Source organism: Thunnus albacares, chromosome 10 (assembly GCF_914725855.1).
Source record: "Thunnus albacares chromosome 10, fThuAlb1.1, whole genome shotgun sequence".
NCBI classification, from domain to species: Eukaryota; Metazoa; Chordata; class Actinopteri; order Scombriformes; family Scombridae; genus Thunnus; species Thunnus albacares.
This window is the reverse complement of record NC_058115.1, coordinates 16,725,560-16,742,578: the sequence shown is the minus strand read 5'-3', so window position 1 is coordinate 16,742,578 and position 17,019 is coordinate 16,725,560. Positions and strand designations below refer to the sequence as shown.

General features: G+C 40.8%; 3 protein-coding genes across 6 annotated transcripts in view; all 3 read right to left on the bottom strand.

Annotated features, from left to right (window-relative positions):
• LOC122990858 (protocadherin gamma-C5-like) overlaps positions 1-17,019 on the bottom strand; it is a 293,120-nt gene that overhangs the window by 242,687 nt on the left and 33,414 nt on the right. For 2 of the 4 annotated variants that reach the window (XM_044364415.1, XM_044364423.1), the window contains exon 1: positions 14,484-16,895. The exons of the other annotated variants lie outside the window; for them this stretch is intronic. In XM_044364415.1, the coding sequence (XP_044220350.1) occupies positions 14,484-16,877 (2,394 nt within the window). In that variant the 5' untranslated portion in view covers positions 16,878-16,895. Of the gene's footprint in view, positions 1-14,483; positions 16,896-17,019 lie in introns of those variants that run through there. 4 annotated transcript variants of the gene reach the window in all.
• Positions 6,977-9,695, bottom strand: LOC122990915 (protocadherin beta-15-like). Its single transcript, XM_044364489.1, has one exon. It carries the CDS (start codon positions 9,413-9,415, stop codon positions 6,977-6,979), a length of 2,439 nt encoding a protein of 812 aa, XP_044220424.1. The 5' UTR covers positions 9,416-9,695.
• LOC122990914 (protocadherin beta-15-like) lies at positions 9,596-13,653 on the bottom strand. The gene is made up of 2 exons (XM_044364488.1): positions 10,972-13,653; positions 9,596-9,604 (listed from the first exon to the last, which is right to left on the bottom strand). The coding sequence occupies exons 1-2, from the start codon at positions 13,426-13,428 to the stop codon at positions 9,596-9,598; spliced, it is 2,466 nt and encodes an 821-aa protein (XP_044220423.1). The 5' UTR covers positions 13,429-13,653.

Genomic DNA, 17,019 nt, shown 5'->3' with positions numbered 1-17,019 from the left:
TCACTCACGAAGCGTTTGTAGTCAGCTGCGGTACAATACCAGAATCAGGCTTCAAATTCGTTGTCAGAGAAGGGTGGAGAATGAACGTGTCTTCTCGTTTGCTGGTACACACTGACACCATGAGTATATCTTTAGACATAACAAGACCATTTGTGATATTTTCTTTTTTTTTATATGTTTAAAAGATAGACTCGAAGAGTTAATCGTATATATCACTGAATAAATAAATAAATGAAAATATCCTCATCATTTTTGGGTTACCTTAATCTATTGAGATCTTGTGATGGAAGAAAACCACCAGAAAATGTGGATGTCATCAAACTGTTGAAATTCTGTCTCGAAGAGAGTCTCGTGTTTACAAAAAACTTTAGTCAAAATGTAGACACATTAGAGACGATGCTCACAGACAAAAAAAGAAACTTTTTCATTTTAGTTTTCTGTTCATGTTTCTTTTTTATCTCGAAACTTCACTTGCTGCATGAGGAAGATAAACGTATGTGCAAAAATCTCATGTCCCTTCTTAATGAAACGGTCGTCGTATTTTTCTTCCCTTTCCAGTCTTTCTTTACATTCTCACCTTACTGGGTTAAGTCTTGATCAAGTTAAACAGAGGACAATCGTAGTGAATCTCTACATATAAACGTCATGTGTTCACATCCTGTGAGAAAGTACTATTTACATTGTAATTTTGTAGATTTGAAGCCTTATGTAGAAATTTATTGAAGCATTTTAACTAGAGAAATTGAACCCACTGGACATCATTTTAGTTTTATAGCCTGTAAATTAAATTGCTGTGTGATTTTGAACATATTACAAACTTTGCTTCAAGTGAACACACTGCAATCAAATATAAATCAATCTTAAATAATCATGAACTTGTAAGAACTTTTCAAAGTCAGAGGTGAGGTCACACATCTCTCACATAATTATCTGTTTAAATGCTTGAATTTTCCCTAATAGGCAACAACATCAGTAAACTTTTTTTTTTTCACTTTTACCCACGAAATCAAACATCTCTAACAAAAGACTAATTAGATACAGTTTATATATTGTGTGTGTTATTATTTCATGATATATTATTTAAATGAAGTTTGACAAACCTTAAAGCAGGCTTACAATGATAACATCTGTCACTATTGAGTTATAAAGGTAAAAATGCATCAAATAAAACGATATCAAAGTTTCAGGATAAAACTACACTGTTTTTCTGAGCTGATCTGTCAAAATGACTACAATGTCTTGTATTTTAATGGATGCATTAATCTACATACATGTTGTAACGTTTTAGGTTTTGTGACAGTACCATTTAATGCTGGAAAACAAAGAATGGTATCAATCCAAGAAACGATTACATTGACACAAAATATCTTAGCAAACATATAAAAGCATATATATATGAGTCATGAATTTGATGTTTAAGAATAAAATAGCATAAAATTAAGGCAGAAGGCATTTTACATATATAAGTGCACTTTAGGAAAGCAACACTCCGCAAGCAAAACAGAAAAAAGAGGCTCCTTTTGTTAACAAAGCTCTAAGACTGCATCCTATTATCCATTAATGATTAATAAACTATGAATAAGTATCAACCCAGAAGAGGCTCTTTCAGTGAAACCAGGTTGGAGGAAAATGTGAAATGACAACAGCCTAAAAGACGGAAGAAAATTACCTCTATTTGAGCACCAGAAGATTAAAAGAAATTCAGCACCAAGGACAGAGTAACAAGGAACGTAATTCTAAAAGTTTTCCTTCAACATAAAAAAGGACAAGTCATGCAACCATATAGAATCAGACGCGCTTAATGGGAACAAAAAAAGAAGTTGGCCTTAAAAATATCTAAGAGAAAAAGTAAAAAATCTAAAGAATTGACAGTATACGCATATTAAACGAGATAACATACCCATAGTGTATTGGTTTGTGTGTGAGTGGAGTGGGGAGTCTGTAAACATTCTTCTTGCAAATCTTGATTGAATAAAGAAAACGAATGTAAGGGCTGTAGTTAAAGTAACCTTTAAAGTGAGATGTGATCTCCAAAAAATTGTATCGAGAAAAATTGAAGTCTAAAGCTTTTAGGAACTATCATGAATTGCTAGCAGCCCTCAAACCTATTAAAAGTGTTATTAATCACCGCCAGAGAAAATAATAATGCACTTAAAAGAGACAAAACAAAGCAGCAGAATTGCTTCTTCAGGACGTTGAACACGATTTGAGTGACATTAAATGTGATCGTACCTCAGGAGAGCGATCACAATCTCCAAAGGCATCAGCGAAGTCTGATGGACTTTTCCTCAGAGTCTGGTCAGCAGGCAGAGTGTTGTCATTGTAAGATGTCACAAACTTAAAGTCACTGGTTCTAGATCCTGTTGTCAAGTAGGCGTCATAATTATAAGTGCTGCGTAAAGTTCCTGTGCCGTCTACATCTGCGTAATTAGGAGGGAGATAAGCGCTGGGGATGGCAACTGCTCCATCAAACAAAAGTCTGGGCTTCCTCCTGCGACAAAACCTCACACCCAGGATGATGATAATGAAAGTCAGAAAAAAGGTGGAAACGGACACCAGCGCGATGATCAGATAAGAGGTCAGTTTGGAATTCTTCTCATCATAAGAAATATCCTTCAGTTCTGGGACCTCAGCCAAGTTATCAGAAATAAGTAAATACATGGAACAGGTGGCAGAGAGAGAGGGCTGTCCGTTATCTTTCACTGACACAATGAGGTTCTGTTTCATGCTGTCAGATTCAGAAATGTCCCGCTGTGTCCTGATCTCTCCGCTGTGGAGACCAATACTGAAAAGTCCCGGATCAGTGGATTTGACTATATGATAGGACAGCCAGGCGTTCTGTCCGGAGTCCGCGTCCACCGCTATCACTTTGGACACCAGAGAACCTCCGTGTGCAGCTTTGGGGACCAGCTCGGTCATGAAGGAGTTGCCCTCCGGGGCGGGGTACAGTATCTGAGGAGAGTTGTCATTCACATCCGATATGAACACACTGACGGTCACGTTGCTGCTGAGCGGAGGAGAACCGTTGTCTCTGGCCATCACGTGCACTTTAAAACTCCTGAACTGTTCATAATCAAACGACCTCACGGCGTGGATCACCCCCGTGTCTCCGTTAACAGATACATAGGAGGACACCGGGGCTCCGTTCACCTCACCAGGTAACAGAGAATAAATCACTGTACCGTTTTGTCTCCAGTCGGGGTCTCGAGCAGTAACGGAACATAAAGTAGAGCCAGGTTTGTTATTCTCAGTCACATATGCGCTGTAGGACTGTTCCTCAAACACAGGCGGGTTGTCGTTGATGTCTGCTACAGATAACTGAACAGTTTTAGAGGAGGACAGAGGGGGAGAGCCTTCGTCAGTGGCGGTGATTGTAATGTTGTAATCAGACACTAGTTCACGGTCCAGTTGTCCTGTAGTCACCAGAGAATAGTAGTTTTTAATAGAAGGAACCAACTTAAAAGGGACGTTTTGTTGAATGGAGCAGCGGACCTGTCGGTTATTCTCAGAGTCTCTGTCCTGCACGTTAATGATGCCCACTTCTGTACCAGGTGACACATTCTCTGGTATGGGGTTGGTCAGTGATTTCAGGTAAACAACTGGCGCGTTGTCATTCATATCCGTAATTTCAATAATTAATGTTGCATATGACGCCAATCCCAGACCATCTTTTGCGCTGATCTGCATTTCATATGAAGATTCTTTTTCATAATCAATAGATCCAGCCACTTTGACCTCTCCTGTTTTAGGGTTTAGAGAGAAGATTTGGTTTTCATCTGAAACATGGTCAAATCCATAAATAACTTCACCATTCACTCCTTCGTCTGCATCAGTAGCACTCACTGTGATCACAACAGTATCGAGAGGAGAGTTTTCAGGCAGGCTGGCTTTATAGACGGCCTGGCTAAACACTGGTACATTATCATTAGCATCCAGTACAGTGACGTGTATGACTACAGTGCCTGATCTCTGAGGAGAGCCACCATCAAATGCGGTAAGCAAGAGCATCATCTCTTTTTTATCTTCTCTATCTAATTTTTTGTTCAAGACTAATTCACCGTATTTTCGCCCACCGCCCTTTGTCTTTACATTTAATGAGAAATGATCGTTCTGCTGAAGTGAGTAACCCTGAACAGCATTTTCTCCGATGTCTCCATCGTGAGCCTCATCCAAGAGAAAACGCGAACCCTTTTCTGCCATTTCATGAATTTCAATCTTAAGTGAATCCTCTTTAAACTGCGGTGAATTGTCATTGATATCTTGAACACGGATGTTAATACGGTGCAGTTCTAATGGATTTTCCAGAACAAGATCTTGCTTTAAAACACACGATGCCTTTTTCCCACAAAGCCCTTCTCTGTCAATCCTTTCTTGTACAATCAAGTCTCCGGTATTGAGATTAACTCCGCAGTACTTAACGTTGTTATCCTCCGTATCGATACGGGCCTTGCGAGCGGACAGTCTGCCCAAATCGAGTCCCAGATCTTTAGCGATATTTCCAATTACAGATCCACGTTTCATCTCTTCGGGAATAGAGTAGCTGACGTCTCCAGAGACGATGTGGACGACAAGAAAAATACAAGCAAGGCCGTAGTGCAGCGCAAACCTGCTGTATCCCATTGTTACTGCGAGAGAGAGCCACACATTCAAAACTCTTACTAAGCAGGTCAGAATATATCACCGGTGTATCCGTGATTTCTTCTAATTAAAAAAAATAGTCGTTGCAGTCACACACGAAGCGTTTGTAGTCAGCTGCGGTACAATACCAGAATCAGGCTTTAAATTCGTTGTCAGAGGAGGGTGGAGAATGAACGTGTCTTCTCGTTTGCTGGTACACACTGACACCATGAGTATTTATTTAGACATGACAAGACCATGTGTGATTTCTTTTTTTTTTAAGTATTTAAAAGATAAATACGATTCTCTTCAGGAGTTTATCAATCAATCGATAAATTAACACCTTTACCATTTTGGGGATACCTTAATCTGTTGACACCTTCACCAGACTGTGACTGAAAAAACACCAGAACATGTGGATAAACATCAAACTGTTGCGGTTGTGTCTCGGAGAGTCTCGTGTTTACAAGAGACTTTGATGCGTCAAAATGTAGACACTTTACAGACAGTGCCCACAGACAAATAAAGGAAACTTTTTCATTTTAGATTTCTGTTATTGTTTCCTTTCATCTCGACACTGCACATGTTACATGGGAAACATAAACGTATGTACAAAAACCTCATATCCCTCGTTGATGAAACGGTGGGCGTATTTTTCCTCCCTCTCTAGAGTATCTTTACGTTCACACCTTACTGAGTTTAGTCTTGAGCAAGGCAAATCTTGTTAAAGGTCTACATATATACAGTAGGTTTTGTGTACTCATCCAATACGAAAGCACTCTATGCCTCATACTTTTGCAGATTTCAAGCATTATGTGGAAATGTATTCATTCATTTTAACCAAAGAATTTGAACCTACTGGACCATCAGATGACTTTGATAGTCGGTGAATTAAACTGCAATGTGCTTTTAAACATATCACAAATGTTAATTAACTTTAAGTGAACGCATTGCAATCAACGACAATTCAATGTGAAATAATCAGAAACCTATAAGAATTTTTCAAATTAAGCGGTGAGATCAGACATCTCTCACACATACAGTAGGTATTTAAATGTATTCTTGAATATCTAGTAATAAGCAACTGAAATATTAAACACTTTGTTACTTTTAAAACACGTAATCAAACATCTATAACGAAAGAATAATTATTTTAGATGCATCTTATACTTGTATTATTGTTCCCTGATGTATCATTTCACCGAAGATAGGCATCCTAAAAGCTGACTTACAATGATTAACATCTGTTGCAAAGGTCAAGAAGATTTAATTCATTACTATAAAAAAAAATATCACCAAATACATCAATATCACAGTTTCAGGATAAAAGTACACTATTTGTTGAAAGCTGATCTGTCGAAGTCTGATTGTAATAACTTTTATTTGAATGGATGCATTCATTTGTAAACATTTTTATTGTAAAGCTTTAGGTTTTGTGTAGTGTAATTTCATACTGGACAACAATGGATGGTATCAATCAAACTAACAAGTAGATAGACACAAAAATCTTAGCAAGAAATTTAAATGCATGTATGAGGGAATCATAAATTTGTATTTAAGACGGTATAGCATAAGCTTGAGAGAGATCGCATTTTACATGTAGAAGCGCCCTTTAGGGAAACGAAACTCCGCTAGAAAATAGAAAATAGAAGAGGCTCCATTTATTCACAAAATTTTAAGACTGCGCCCTATTAACATTAGTGATTAAGAAACTTTGAATAAGTATCAAACCAAAACACGCTCTTGGAATGGAACAAGATTAGAGCAACAACATATGAAAATATAAAAGCAAAGAATGCCTGATTATTTTACTAAAAGCTGTATTATTGCAAGTGTATTGAAACAAAAATCAGCAAAGGGGAAAAATAACAGCAGCCAATAACCCAAGAGGCAAACTATCTCTAAGAGCACCAGAAGATAAAAAGCAATTCAGCACCACGGACAGAGCAACAAGGAACGAAACTCGAAAAGTTTTCTTCAACATAAAAAAGGGCAAGTCATGAAACTACATAGAAACAGATTATCTTAATGGAAACAAAAAAGGAAACTGGCCTTGAAGTACCTTAAAAATTCCAAAGAATTGGCGGTATAGGCATATTAAACGAGATAACATGCGCATAGTGTATTGTTTTCTGTGTGGGTGGAGTGGGGTGTGAAAAGAAAGAAAACAGATGTAAAGGTTCTATTAAAGTAATCTATGTCATCTCCTAAAAATGGTATCGATAAAAGTTGAAGTCTAAAGTCTTGAACAACCATCATGCATTCTTAGCAACCCTCACACCCTTAAAGGGGTTATTGATCACTAAAGAAAATAACAATGCACTGAAAAGAGACAAAATAAAACAGCAGAATGGCTTCTTCAGGACGTTAAACACGATTTTAGTGACATTGAATGTGTGCGTACCTCAGGAGAGCGATCACAATCCCCAAACACTTCAGCAAAGTCTGATGGACTTTTCCTCAGAGTCTGGTCAGCAGGCAGAGTGTTGTCATTGTAAGATGTCACGAACTTAAAGTCACTGGTTCTCGATCCCGTTGTCAAGTAGGCGTCATAATTATAAGTGCTGCGTAAAGTTCCTGTGCCGTCAACATCTGCGTAATTCGGAGGGAGATACGCGCTGGGGATGGCAACTGCTCCATCAAACAACAGTCTGGGCTTTCTCCTGCGACAAAACCTCACACCCAGGATGATGATGATGAATGTCAGAAAAAAGGTGGACACAGACACCAGCGCGATGATCAGATAAGAGGTCAGTTTGGAATTCTTCTCATCATAAGAAATATCCTTCAGTTCTGGGACCTCAGCCAAGTTATCAGAAATAAGTAAATACATGGAACAGGTGGCAGAGAGAGAGGGCTGTCCGTTATCTGTCACTGCCACAATAAGGTTCTGTTTCATGCTGTCAGATTCAGAAATGTCCCGCTGTGTCCTGATCTCTCCGCTGTGGAGACCAATACTGAAGAGTCCCGGATCAGTGGATTTGACTATATGATAGGACAACCAGGCGTTCTGTCCGGAGTCCGCGTCCACCGCTATCACTTTGGACACCAGAGAGCCTCCGTGTGCAGCTTTGGGGATCAGCTCGGTCATGAAGGAGTTGCCCTCCGGGGCGGGGTACAGTATCTGAGGAGAGTTGTCATTCACATCCGATATGAACACACTGACGGTCACGTTGCTGCTGAGCGGAGGAGAACCGTTGTCTCTGGCCATCACGTGGACTTTAAAACTCCTCAGCTGTTCATAATCAAACGACCTCACGGCGTGGATCACCCCCGTGTCTCCGTTAACAGATACATAGGAGGACACCGGGGCTCCGTTCACCTCACCAGGTAACAGGGAATAAATCACTGTACCGTTTTGTCTCCAGTCGGGGTCTCGAGCACTAACGGAACATAAAGTGGAGCCAGGTTTGTTATTTTCAGTCACATATGCGCTGTAGGACTGTTCCTCAAACACAGGTGGGTTGTCGTTGATGTCTGCTACAGATAACTGAACAGTTTTAGAGGAGGACAGAGGTGGAGAGCCCTCGTCAGTGGCAGTGATTGTAATGTTGTAATCAGATACTAGTTCACGGTCCAGTTGTCCTGTAGTCACCAGAGAATAGTAGTTTTTAATAGAAGGAACCAACTTAAAAGGGGCATTATGCTGAATGGAGCAGCGGACCTGTCGGTTATTCTCAGAGTCTCTGTCCTGCACATTAATGATTCCCACCTCTGTACCAGGTGACACATTCTCAGGTATGGGATTGGTGAGTGATTTTAGATATATTACAGGGGCGTTATCATTTACATCAGTGATATCAATTATTACTTTTGCTTCTGAAGAGAGACCATAACCATCTTTGGCCTCAACAATCACTTCATATATCTGTCCCTCTTCATAATCTATGTCACCTATCACAATAATTTCTCCTGTTTTCTGATCTAGTGAAAACATTTTTCTTGATTTATCAGAGAGTCTGCTAAATTCATATGTCACCTCTCCATTGACACCTTCGTCTGCGTCTGATGCACTTACGGTGATAATTGGGGATTTCAAAGGTGAGTTTTCCGGTAACGTGGCTGTATATACGGCCTGAGTGAAAACTGGGGCGTTATCATTAGCATCAAGCACAATGACGTGTATGATTACAGTCCCGGATCTCTGAGGAGAGCCACCATCTACAGCCGTAAGCAATAATTTCATTTCCTGCTGCTCCTCTCGGTCTAACTCCTTATCTAAAACCAACTCACCATATTTACTGCCAGCACTTGTTGTCTGAATATTGAATACAAAATGGTCGTTTTGTTGCAAAATGTAGCTTTCAACAGAATTCTTGCCTATATCTGCATCGTGTGCTGCATTAACGCGATATCTGGCTCCTTTCACAGCTGATTCTCTGATTTCTAGCTTCACCATATCTTTGGGGAAAACTGGTGAATTATCGTTTACGTCTTGCACTTGCAGGGACAACCGATGTAACTCCAAGGGATTCTCCAAAAGCAAGTCGAATTTAAGAACACATGAAGGCTTTTCTCCACAATGCTCCTCTCTGTCTATTCGTTCCTCAACGAATAAATCCCCGCTTCGAAGGTTAATCCCGCAATACTGTCTGTCGTTTCCTTCCATGTCAACACGAGCTTTACGAGCAGATAGTCTGCCCACCTCCAGTCCGAGATCCTTGGCGATATTTCCAATAACAGATCCGCGTTTCAGCTCCTCCTGTACAGAGTAGCTCAGGTCTCCGTGTGCGTTATGCACCACAACAAAGAAAAAGACAAAGCCAAAGCTTTGAAGAACGCGCCGCCTGTGCATCATCTTCAGACAGTATTACACAAATTAAAACACGGTAGTTTCAAGCATGAGAAATACGTTATTCGATGATTACATATATGTTCCTCCCAAGCAATTGTCGTCTGTGTGAAAGGATATAGTGAACACAGGGGTGGTCGTATCCAGTAATGGGTGGTGTGCAAAACAGGCTGAATATTTAACTCCTTAGCTGGTCTATAGTGACACCGTGAGTACAAATCAAGAACAACAGTTTTACTGAAGTGATGCAAATTTTTTAAGAAATTAACACGTCGTTTGATTTTAAGTCTTGAATAAAAACGATTTTAATAAGGTAATCAAAGTGTCACGAGGACCTGCTGTCTTTTTGTTCATTTCTTTAAGTGATATGTGTTCTTTGTCTCATGAGGCGTCATAAAAGAGATTGCGTCTCCTCCTAAAGCAATCTACCTAAAGTATTTCATAACACAACGTTCCCCAAATATTAAACGATGTTTGACCACAGATCATGTCCTTCTGAGTTCCATGCTCAATACTCCAGGTTCGCTGAGAAACTAATATCAAGTCTTCTCTCGCGCGCTCTTTTTCTCAGCATAAAGGATAATACATTCCATTATTTTGTTGAAACATGAAAATCTCTACCTCCAGCTTCCTTAAAAGACTACTTGAATTGCTTAACACTATCTGATTAAACACCACTGATGCATCCAAAAACAGCACAAATACAAAAATGCCAAATACATGCTAGAGAGAATGCACTTCATGCTGCGACGGTGGAAAGAATACGCTTTTGACCATTTTTTGGGTGGGATTTAAAACAAAGGCTTGCAACGATTCTTCTGGCAAATTAGACAAAAGTTGATAACTGTAAATTTGAAGTAATTTGTACATAAGATACAATTACAGACATGAAAGTTTACTTGCTGACCGGAAACATTTCACTTATTTCACCGACGTGATTTCCCTCCTCCCTGTTTTTTCCTCACAGTAAAGTGTAGCTGCAATGCAGAGTTCAAATGTCACTCTAAACGTGGACATAGACCTCTCAGGTTAAATTGACAAAGTTGTTATGAAAACTATAGTCTAAAAAATTTCAAAAGGAAGAAAAAAAGACAGGTAAGTTGCTCTTGAAAATGCATAACAAAAGCATCAGTGAGGTTCAGCACCAAGGACAAAGACACAATGCAGCTCTACTCGAGAGGCAACGCCGAGACCCCAATTCAGTGTTATCAATAATGGTATTTTCAGAAAAAAAAGATAAGAGTAACAACATGAACAGCCCCTACTCGAATGACCACAGAATTGGAAGTATCAATATGCTACGTTGGAAAACTCTAAGCGATTGAAAAATAGTAAATAAAACATTACTATTTAACATACTCCACAATTCATAGTCACGTCTGCTTTAGAAACAAATGAACGCAATTACTATACAGTGGACCACTCCATTTATAATTAAAATAATTTACACAAGATAGCTTGACAAATACAGCCATCAAAAGTCTGAATAAACTCATATGTTACACTGTGTAAATAAATTAAAATAAAGAAAACAGACAAGAAAGGGAAGTGCAAATTGTAACCGAAAAGGTATTCGCTGAATCCTTAATGTACAAGTACATCAAACGATATGTGGCACCTGGTCCTACCTCAGGAGAGCGATCACAATCCCCAAACACTTCAGCAAAGTCTGATGGACTTTTCCTCAGAGTCTGGTCAGCAGGCAGAGTGTTGTCATTGTAAGATGTCACGAACTTAAAGTCACTGGTTCTCGATCCTGTTGTCAAGTAGGCGTCATAATTATAAGTGCTGCGTAAAGTTCCTGTGCCGTCAACATCTGCGTAATTAGGAGGGAGATAAGCGCTGGGGATGGCAACTGCTCCATCAAACAACAGTCTGGGCTTTCTCCTGCGACAAAACCTCACACCCAGGATGATGATAATGAAGGTCAAAAAAAATGTGGAAACAGACACCAGCGCGATGATCAGATAAGAGGTCAGTTTGGAATTCTTCTCATCATAAGAAATATCCTTCAGTTCTGGGACCTCAGCCAAGTTATCAGAAATAAGTAAATACATGGAACAGGTGGCAGAGAGAGAGGGCTGTCCGTTATCTTTCACTGCCACAATAAGGTTCTGTTTCATGCTGTCAGATTCAGAAATGTCCCGCTGTGTCCTGATCTCTCCGCTGTGGAGACCAATACTGAAAAGTCCCGGATCAGTGGATTTGACTATATGATAGGACAGCCAGGCGTTCTGTCCGGAGTCCGCGTCCACCGCTATCACTTTGGACACCAGAGAGCCTCCGTGTGCAGCTTTGGGGACCAGCTCCGTCATGAAGGAGTTGCCCTCCGGGGCGGGGTAAAGAATCTGAGGAGAGTTGTCATTCACATCCGATATGAACACACTGACGGTCACGTTGCTGCTGAGCGGAGGAGAACCGTTGTCTCTGGCCATCACCTGCACTTTAAAACTCCTGAACTGTTCATAATCAAACGACCTCACGGCGTGGATCACCCCCGTGTCTCCGTTAACAGATACATAGGAGGACACCGGGGCTCCGTTCACCTCACCAGGCAACAGAGAATAAATCACTGTACCGTTTTGTCTCCAGTCAGGGTCTCGAGCAGTAACGGAACATAGAGTAGAGCCAGGTTTGTTATTTTCAGTCACATATGCGCTGTAGGACTGTTCCTCAAACACAGGTGGGTTGTCGTTGATGTCTGCAACAGATAACTGAACAGTTTTAGAGGAGGACAGAGGTGGAGAGCCCTCGTCTGTGGCAGTGATTGTAATGTTGTAATCAGACACTAGTTCACGGTCCAGTTGTCCTGTAGTCACCAGAGAATAGTAGTTTTTAATAGAAGGAACCAACTTAAAAGGGACGTTTTGCTGAATGGAGCAGCGGACCTGTCGGTTATTCTCAGAGTCTCTGTCCTGCACATTAATGATGCCTACCTCTGTACCAGGTGACACATTCTCAGGTATAGGGTTTGTCAATGATTTCAGGTGTATAATTGGGGCGTTGTCATTTATGTCAGTAACTTCAATAATTAATGTTGCATATGAAACTAATCCCAGACCATCTTTTGCGCTAATCTGCATTTCATAGGATGACATTTTCTCATAATCAATAGCACCAGCTACTCTCACCTCTCCCGTTTTAGCGTCCAAAGAAAACACGTTATTTTCATCTGAAACATGATCAAATCCATAGGTAATTTCGCTATTTAAGCCTTCGTCTGCATCAGTAGCACTCACTGTGATCACAACAGTATCGAGAGGAGAGTTTTCAGTTAGACTGACTTTATAGACAGTCTGGCTAAAGACTGGTACATTATCATTAGCATCCAGTACAGTGACGTGTATGACTACAGTGCCTGATCTCTGAGGAGAGCCACCATCAAATGCGGTAAGCAAGAGCGTCAACTCCTTTTTATCTTCTCTATCTAATTCTTTGTCTAAGACTAATTCACCATATTTTCGCCCACCGCCCTTTGTCTTAACATTTAATGAGAAGTGTTCATTCTGCTGAAGTGAGTAGCCCTGAACAGCATTTTCTCCGATGTCTCCATCGTGTGCCTCTCCAAGAAGAAAGCGTTCACCCTTGTCCGCGGATTCCTGGATCTCTAATTTTAGCGAATCCTCTTTAAACTGCGGTGAATTGTCATTGATGTCTTGAACGCGAATGTTAATACGGTGTAGCTCTAATGGATTCTCCAGTACAAGTTCCTGTTTTAGAACACATGATGCCTTTTTCCCACAAAGCCCTTCTCTGTCAATCCTTTCTTGTACAATCAAGTCTCCGGTATTGAGATTAACTCCGCAGTACTTAACGTTGTTATCCTCCGTATCGATACGGGCCTTGCGAGCAGACAGTCTGCTCAAATCAAGTCCCAGATCTTTAGCGATATTTCCGATTATAGATCCACGTTTCATCTCCTCCGGTATGGAGTAGCTCACGTCTCCGTTGATGGGGTGGAGGACAAGAAAAAGCAAAGCAAAGCCGTAGCAGGGGAGCGAAAATCGGTCTTGTCCCATTATTACGACAAGAAAACAAAAACACCAAGATTTGAGTTTAAACGAAATACATCAACGATCTACTCGTGATTTCCTCGGATATTCAGAAGTCCTTACACCGCAGTCATATTACCAAGCAGTTTAGGCCAGTGCTGCAATATTCCTCAATCTGTTTTTTTTAATTTGTCGACATAAAAGGGTGGGGAGTGATCGTGAATTCTCGTTTGTTAGTGCACACTGACACCTTGAGTACGTCTTGAGATATAACAATGACATACAGGATTTTGTTTAAACCAATTTAAATAAGAAACATTTACACAGTTCATTATACAACCTAAACCAAAAGGTAATACTACAGTCTTTAGATTACCTTCAAATAACTATGAACCAATATATTGGCTAATTACGCCATCAAATGTATTACATGAAATAGAAAAATCATTGTCAAGGGGGAAAAAAACGTTTTTTACATTACATACTATGTGGCTAAATATTTTCCAACTAACAACACACAAAGTAAAGGTGAGCTGGCTTTAAAAGTATAACTGTACTGAAACTCTGTGTTCAGCACCATGGACAGAGAAACTATGAGCAGTATTCAAAGGGATTTTTCCCCCCAGAGAGCAGCTATGTTGGTAGGCAGGAAGATTAAATAAAACTAAACAGAGTAAGAAAAGCCTCAAAAACACATATTCTTAAATGACTGACCTCTGAAGTCAGTATGTTCGACAAGTGTTTGAGCATCTGAGTGATTACGTTGGAAGTGAAGGTCCAGACCCTTCAAACAGATGCTTTAACAGCTTTTCAGCAATTCTGCACCAAGGCAGACAGCCTCGTTTGTTTGAAAACGTTGTTGGTGAATCATTTAACATTAAAACAATTATGACGTGAAATTTAATCACGTTAAAAACTCCCAAGTCGACAGCTTTTTACAACCATTATTAAACATTACATCTTTTAGACCCTACAAAAAGTTTTGTGGGGACAAAAAGTGTGACTTCAAAGACAAAACACGAGATTCCCTAATTGTGGAAGTTTTTTAAAATTTGGAAGGACGATATGAGACGTTTGCCTACCTCGGGAGAGCCATCAAAATCTCCAAATGCATCAGCAAAGTCTGATGGACTTTTCCTCAGAGTCTGGTCAGCAGGCAGAGTGTTGTCATTGTAAGATGTCACGAACTTAAAGTCACTGGTTCTAGATCCTGTTGTCAAGTAGGCGTCATAATTATAAGTGCTGCGTAAAGTTCCTGTGCCGTCAACATCTGCGTAATTAGGAGGGAGATAAGCGCTGGGGATGGCAACTGCTCCATCAAACAACAGTCTGGGCTTTCTCCTGCGACAAAACCTCACACCCAGGATGATGATGATAAAAGTCAGGAAAAAAGTGGACACGGAGACCAGCGCAATGATCAGATAAGAGGTCAGTTTGGAATTCTTCTCATCATAAGAAATATCCTTCAGTTCTGGGACCTCAGCCAAGTTATCAGAAATAAGTAAATACATGGAACAGGTGGCAGAGAGAGAGGGCTGTCCGTTATCTTTCACTGCCACAATGAGGTTCTGTTTCATGCTGTCGGATTCAGAAATGTCCCGCTGTGTCCTGATCTCTCCGCTGTGGAGACCAATACTGAAAAGTCCTGGATCAGTGGATTTGACTATATGATAGGACAGCCAGGCGTTCTGTCCGGAGTCCGCGTCCACCGCTATCACTTTGGACACCAGAGAGCCTCCGTGTGCAGCTTTGGGGACCAGCTCGGTCATGAAGGAGTTGCCCTCCGGGGCGGGGTACAGTATCTGAGGAGAGTTGTCATTCACATCAGATATGAACACACTGACGGTCACGTTGCTGCTGAGCGGAGGAGAACCGTTGTCTCTGGCCATCACGTGGACTTTAAAACTCCTCAACTGTTCATAGTCAAACGACCTCACGGCGTGGATCATCCCTGTGTCTCCGTTAACGGATAGATAGGAGGACACCGGGGCTCCGTTCACCTCACCAGGTAACAGAGAATAAATCACTGTACCGTTTTGTCTCCAGTCGGGGTCTCGAGCAGTAACGGAACATAGAGTAGAGCCAGGTTTGTTATTTTCAGTCACATATGCGTTGTAGGTCTGTTCCTCAAATACAGGTGGGTTGTCGTTGATGTCTGCTACAGATAATTGAACAGTTTTAGAGGAGGACAGAGGTGGAGAGCCCTCGTCAGTGGCAGTGATTGTAATGTTGTAATCAGACACTAGTTCACGGTCCAGTTGTCCTGTAGTCACCAGAGAATAGTAGTTTTTAATAGAAGGAATCAATTTAAAAGGGACGTTATGCTGAATGGAGCAGCGGACCTGTCGGTTATTCTCAGAGTCTCTGTCCTGCACGTTAATGATTCCCACCTCTGTACTAGGTGACACATTCTCAGGTATGGGATTGGTGAGTGATTTAAGATATATTACAGGGGCGTTATCATTCATATCAGTGATATCAATAATTACTTTTGCTTCTGAAGAGAGACCATAACCATCTTTGGCCTCAACAATCACTTCATATATCTGTCCCTCTTCATAATCTATGTCACCTATCACAATAATTTCTCCTGTTTTCTGATCTAGTGAAAACATTTTTCTTGATTTATCGGACAATCTGCTAAATTCATATGTCACCTCTCCATTGACACCTTCGTCTGCGTCTGATGCACTTACGGTGATAATTGGGGTTTTCAAAGATGAGTTTTCCGGTAACGTAGCTGTATATACGGCCTGAGTAAAAACTGGGGCGTTATCATTAGCATCAAGCACAATGACGTGTATGATTACAGTCCCGGATCTCTGAGGAGAGCCACCATCTACAGCCGTAAGCAATAATTTCATTTCCTGCTGCTCCTCTCGGTCTAACTCCTTATCTAAAATCAACTCACCATATTTACTGCCAGCACTTGTTGTCTGAATACTGAACACAAAATTGTCATTTTGTTGCAAAACGTAGCTTTCAACAGAATTCTTGCCTATATCTGCATCGTGTGCTGCATTAATGCGATATCTCGCTCCTTTGTCAGCTGACTCTGTTATTTCAAGCTTTATTATATCTTTCGGGAAAATGGGTGCATTGTCATTTATGTCTTGCACTTGCAGGGACAACCGATGTAACTCCAAGGGATTCTCCAAAAGCAAGTCGAATTTAAGAACACATGAAGGCTTTTCTCCACAATGCTCCTCTCTGTCTATTCGTTCCTCAACGAATAAATCCCCGCTTCGAAGGTTAATTCCGCAATACTGTCTGTCGTTTCCTTCCATGTCAACACGAGCTTTACGAGCAGACAGTCTGCCCACCCCCAGTCCGAGATCCTTGGCGATATTTCCAATAACAGATCCGCGTTTCAGCTCCTCCTGTACAGAGTAGCTCAGGTCTCCGTGTGCGTTATGCACCACAACAAAGAAAAAGACAAAGCCAAAGCTTTGAAGAACGCGCCGCCTGTGAATCATCTTCAGACAGTATTACACAAATTAAAACACAGTAGTTTCAAACATGAAAAATACGTTATTCGATGATTACATATATGTTCCTCCCAGGCATTTGTCGTCTGTGTGAAAGGATAGAGTGAACACAGGGGTGGTCGTATCCAGT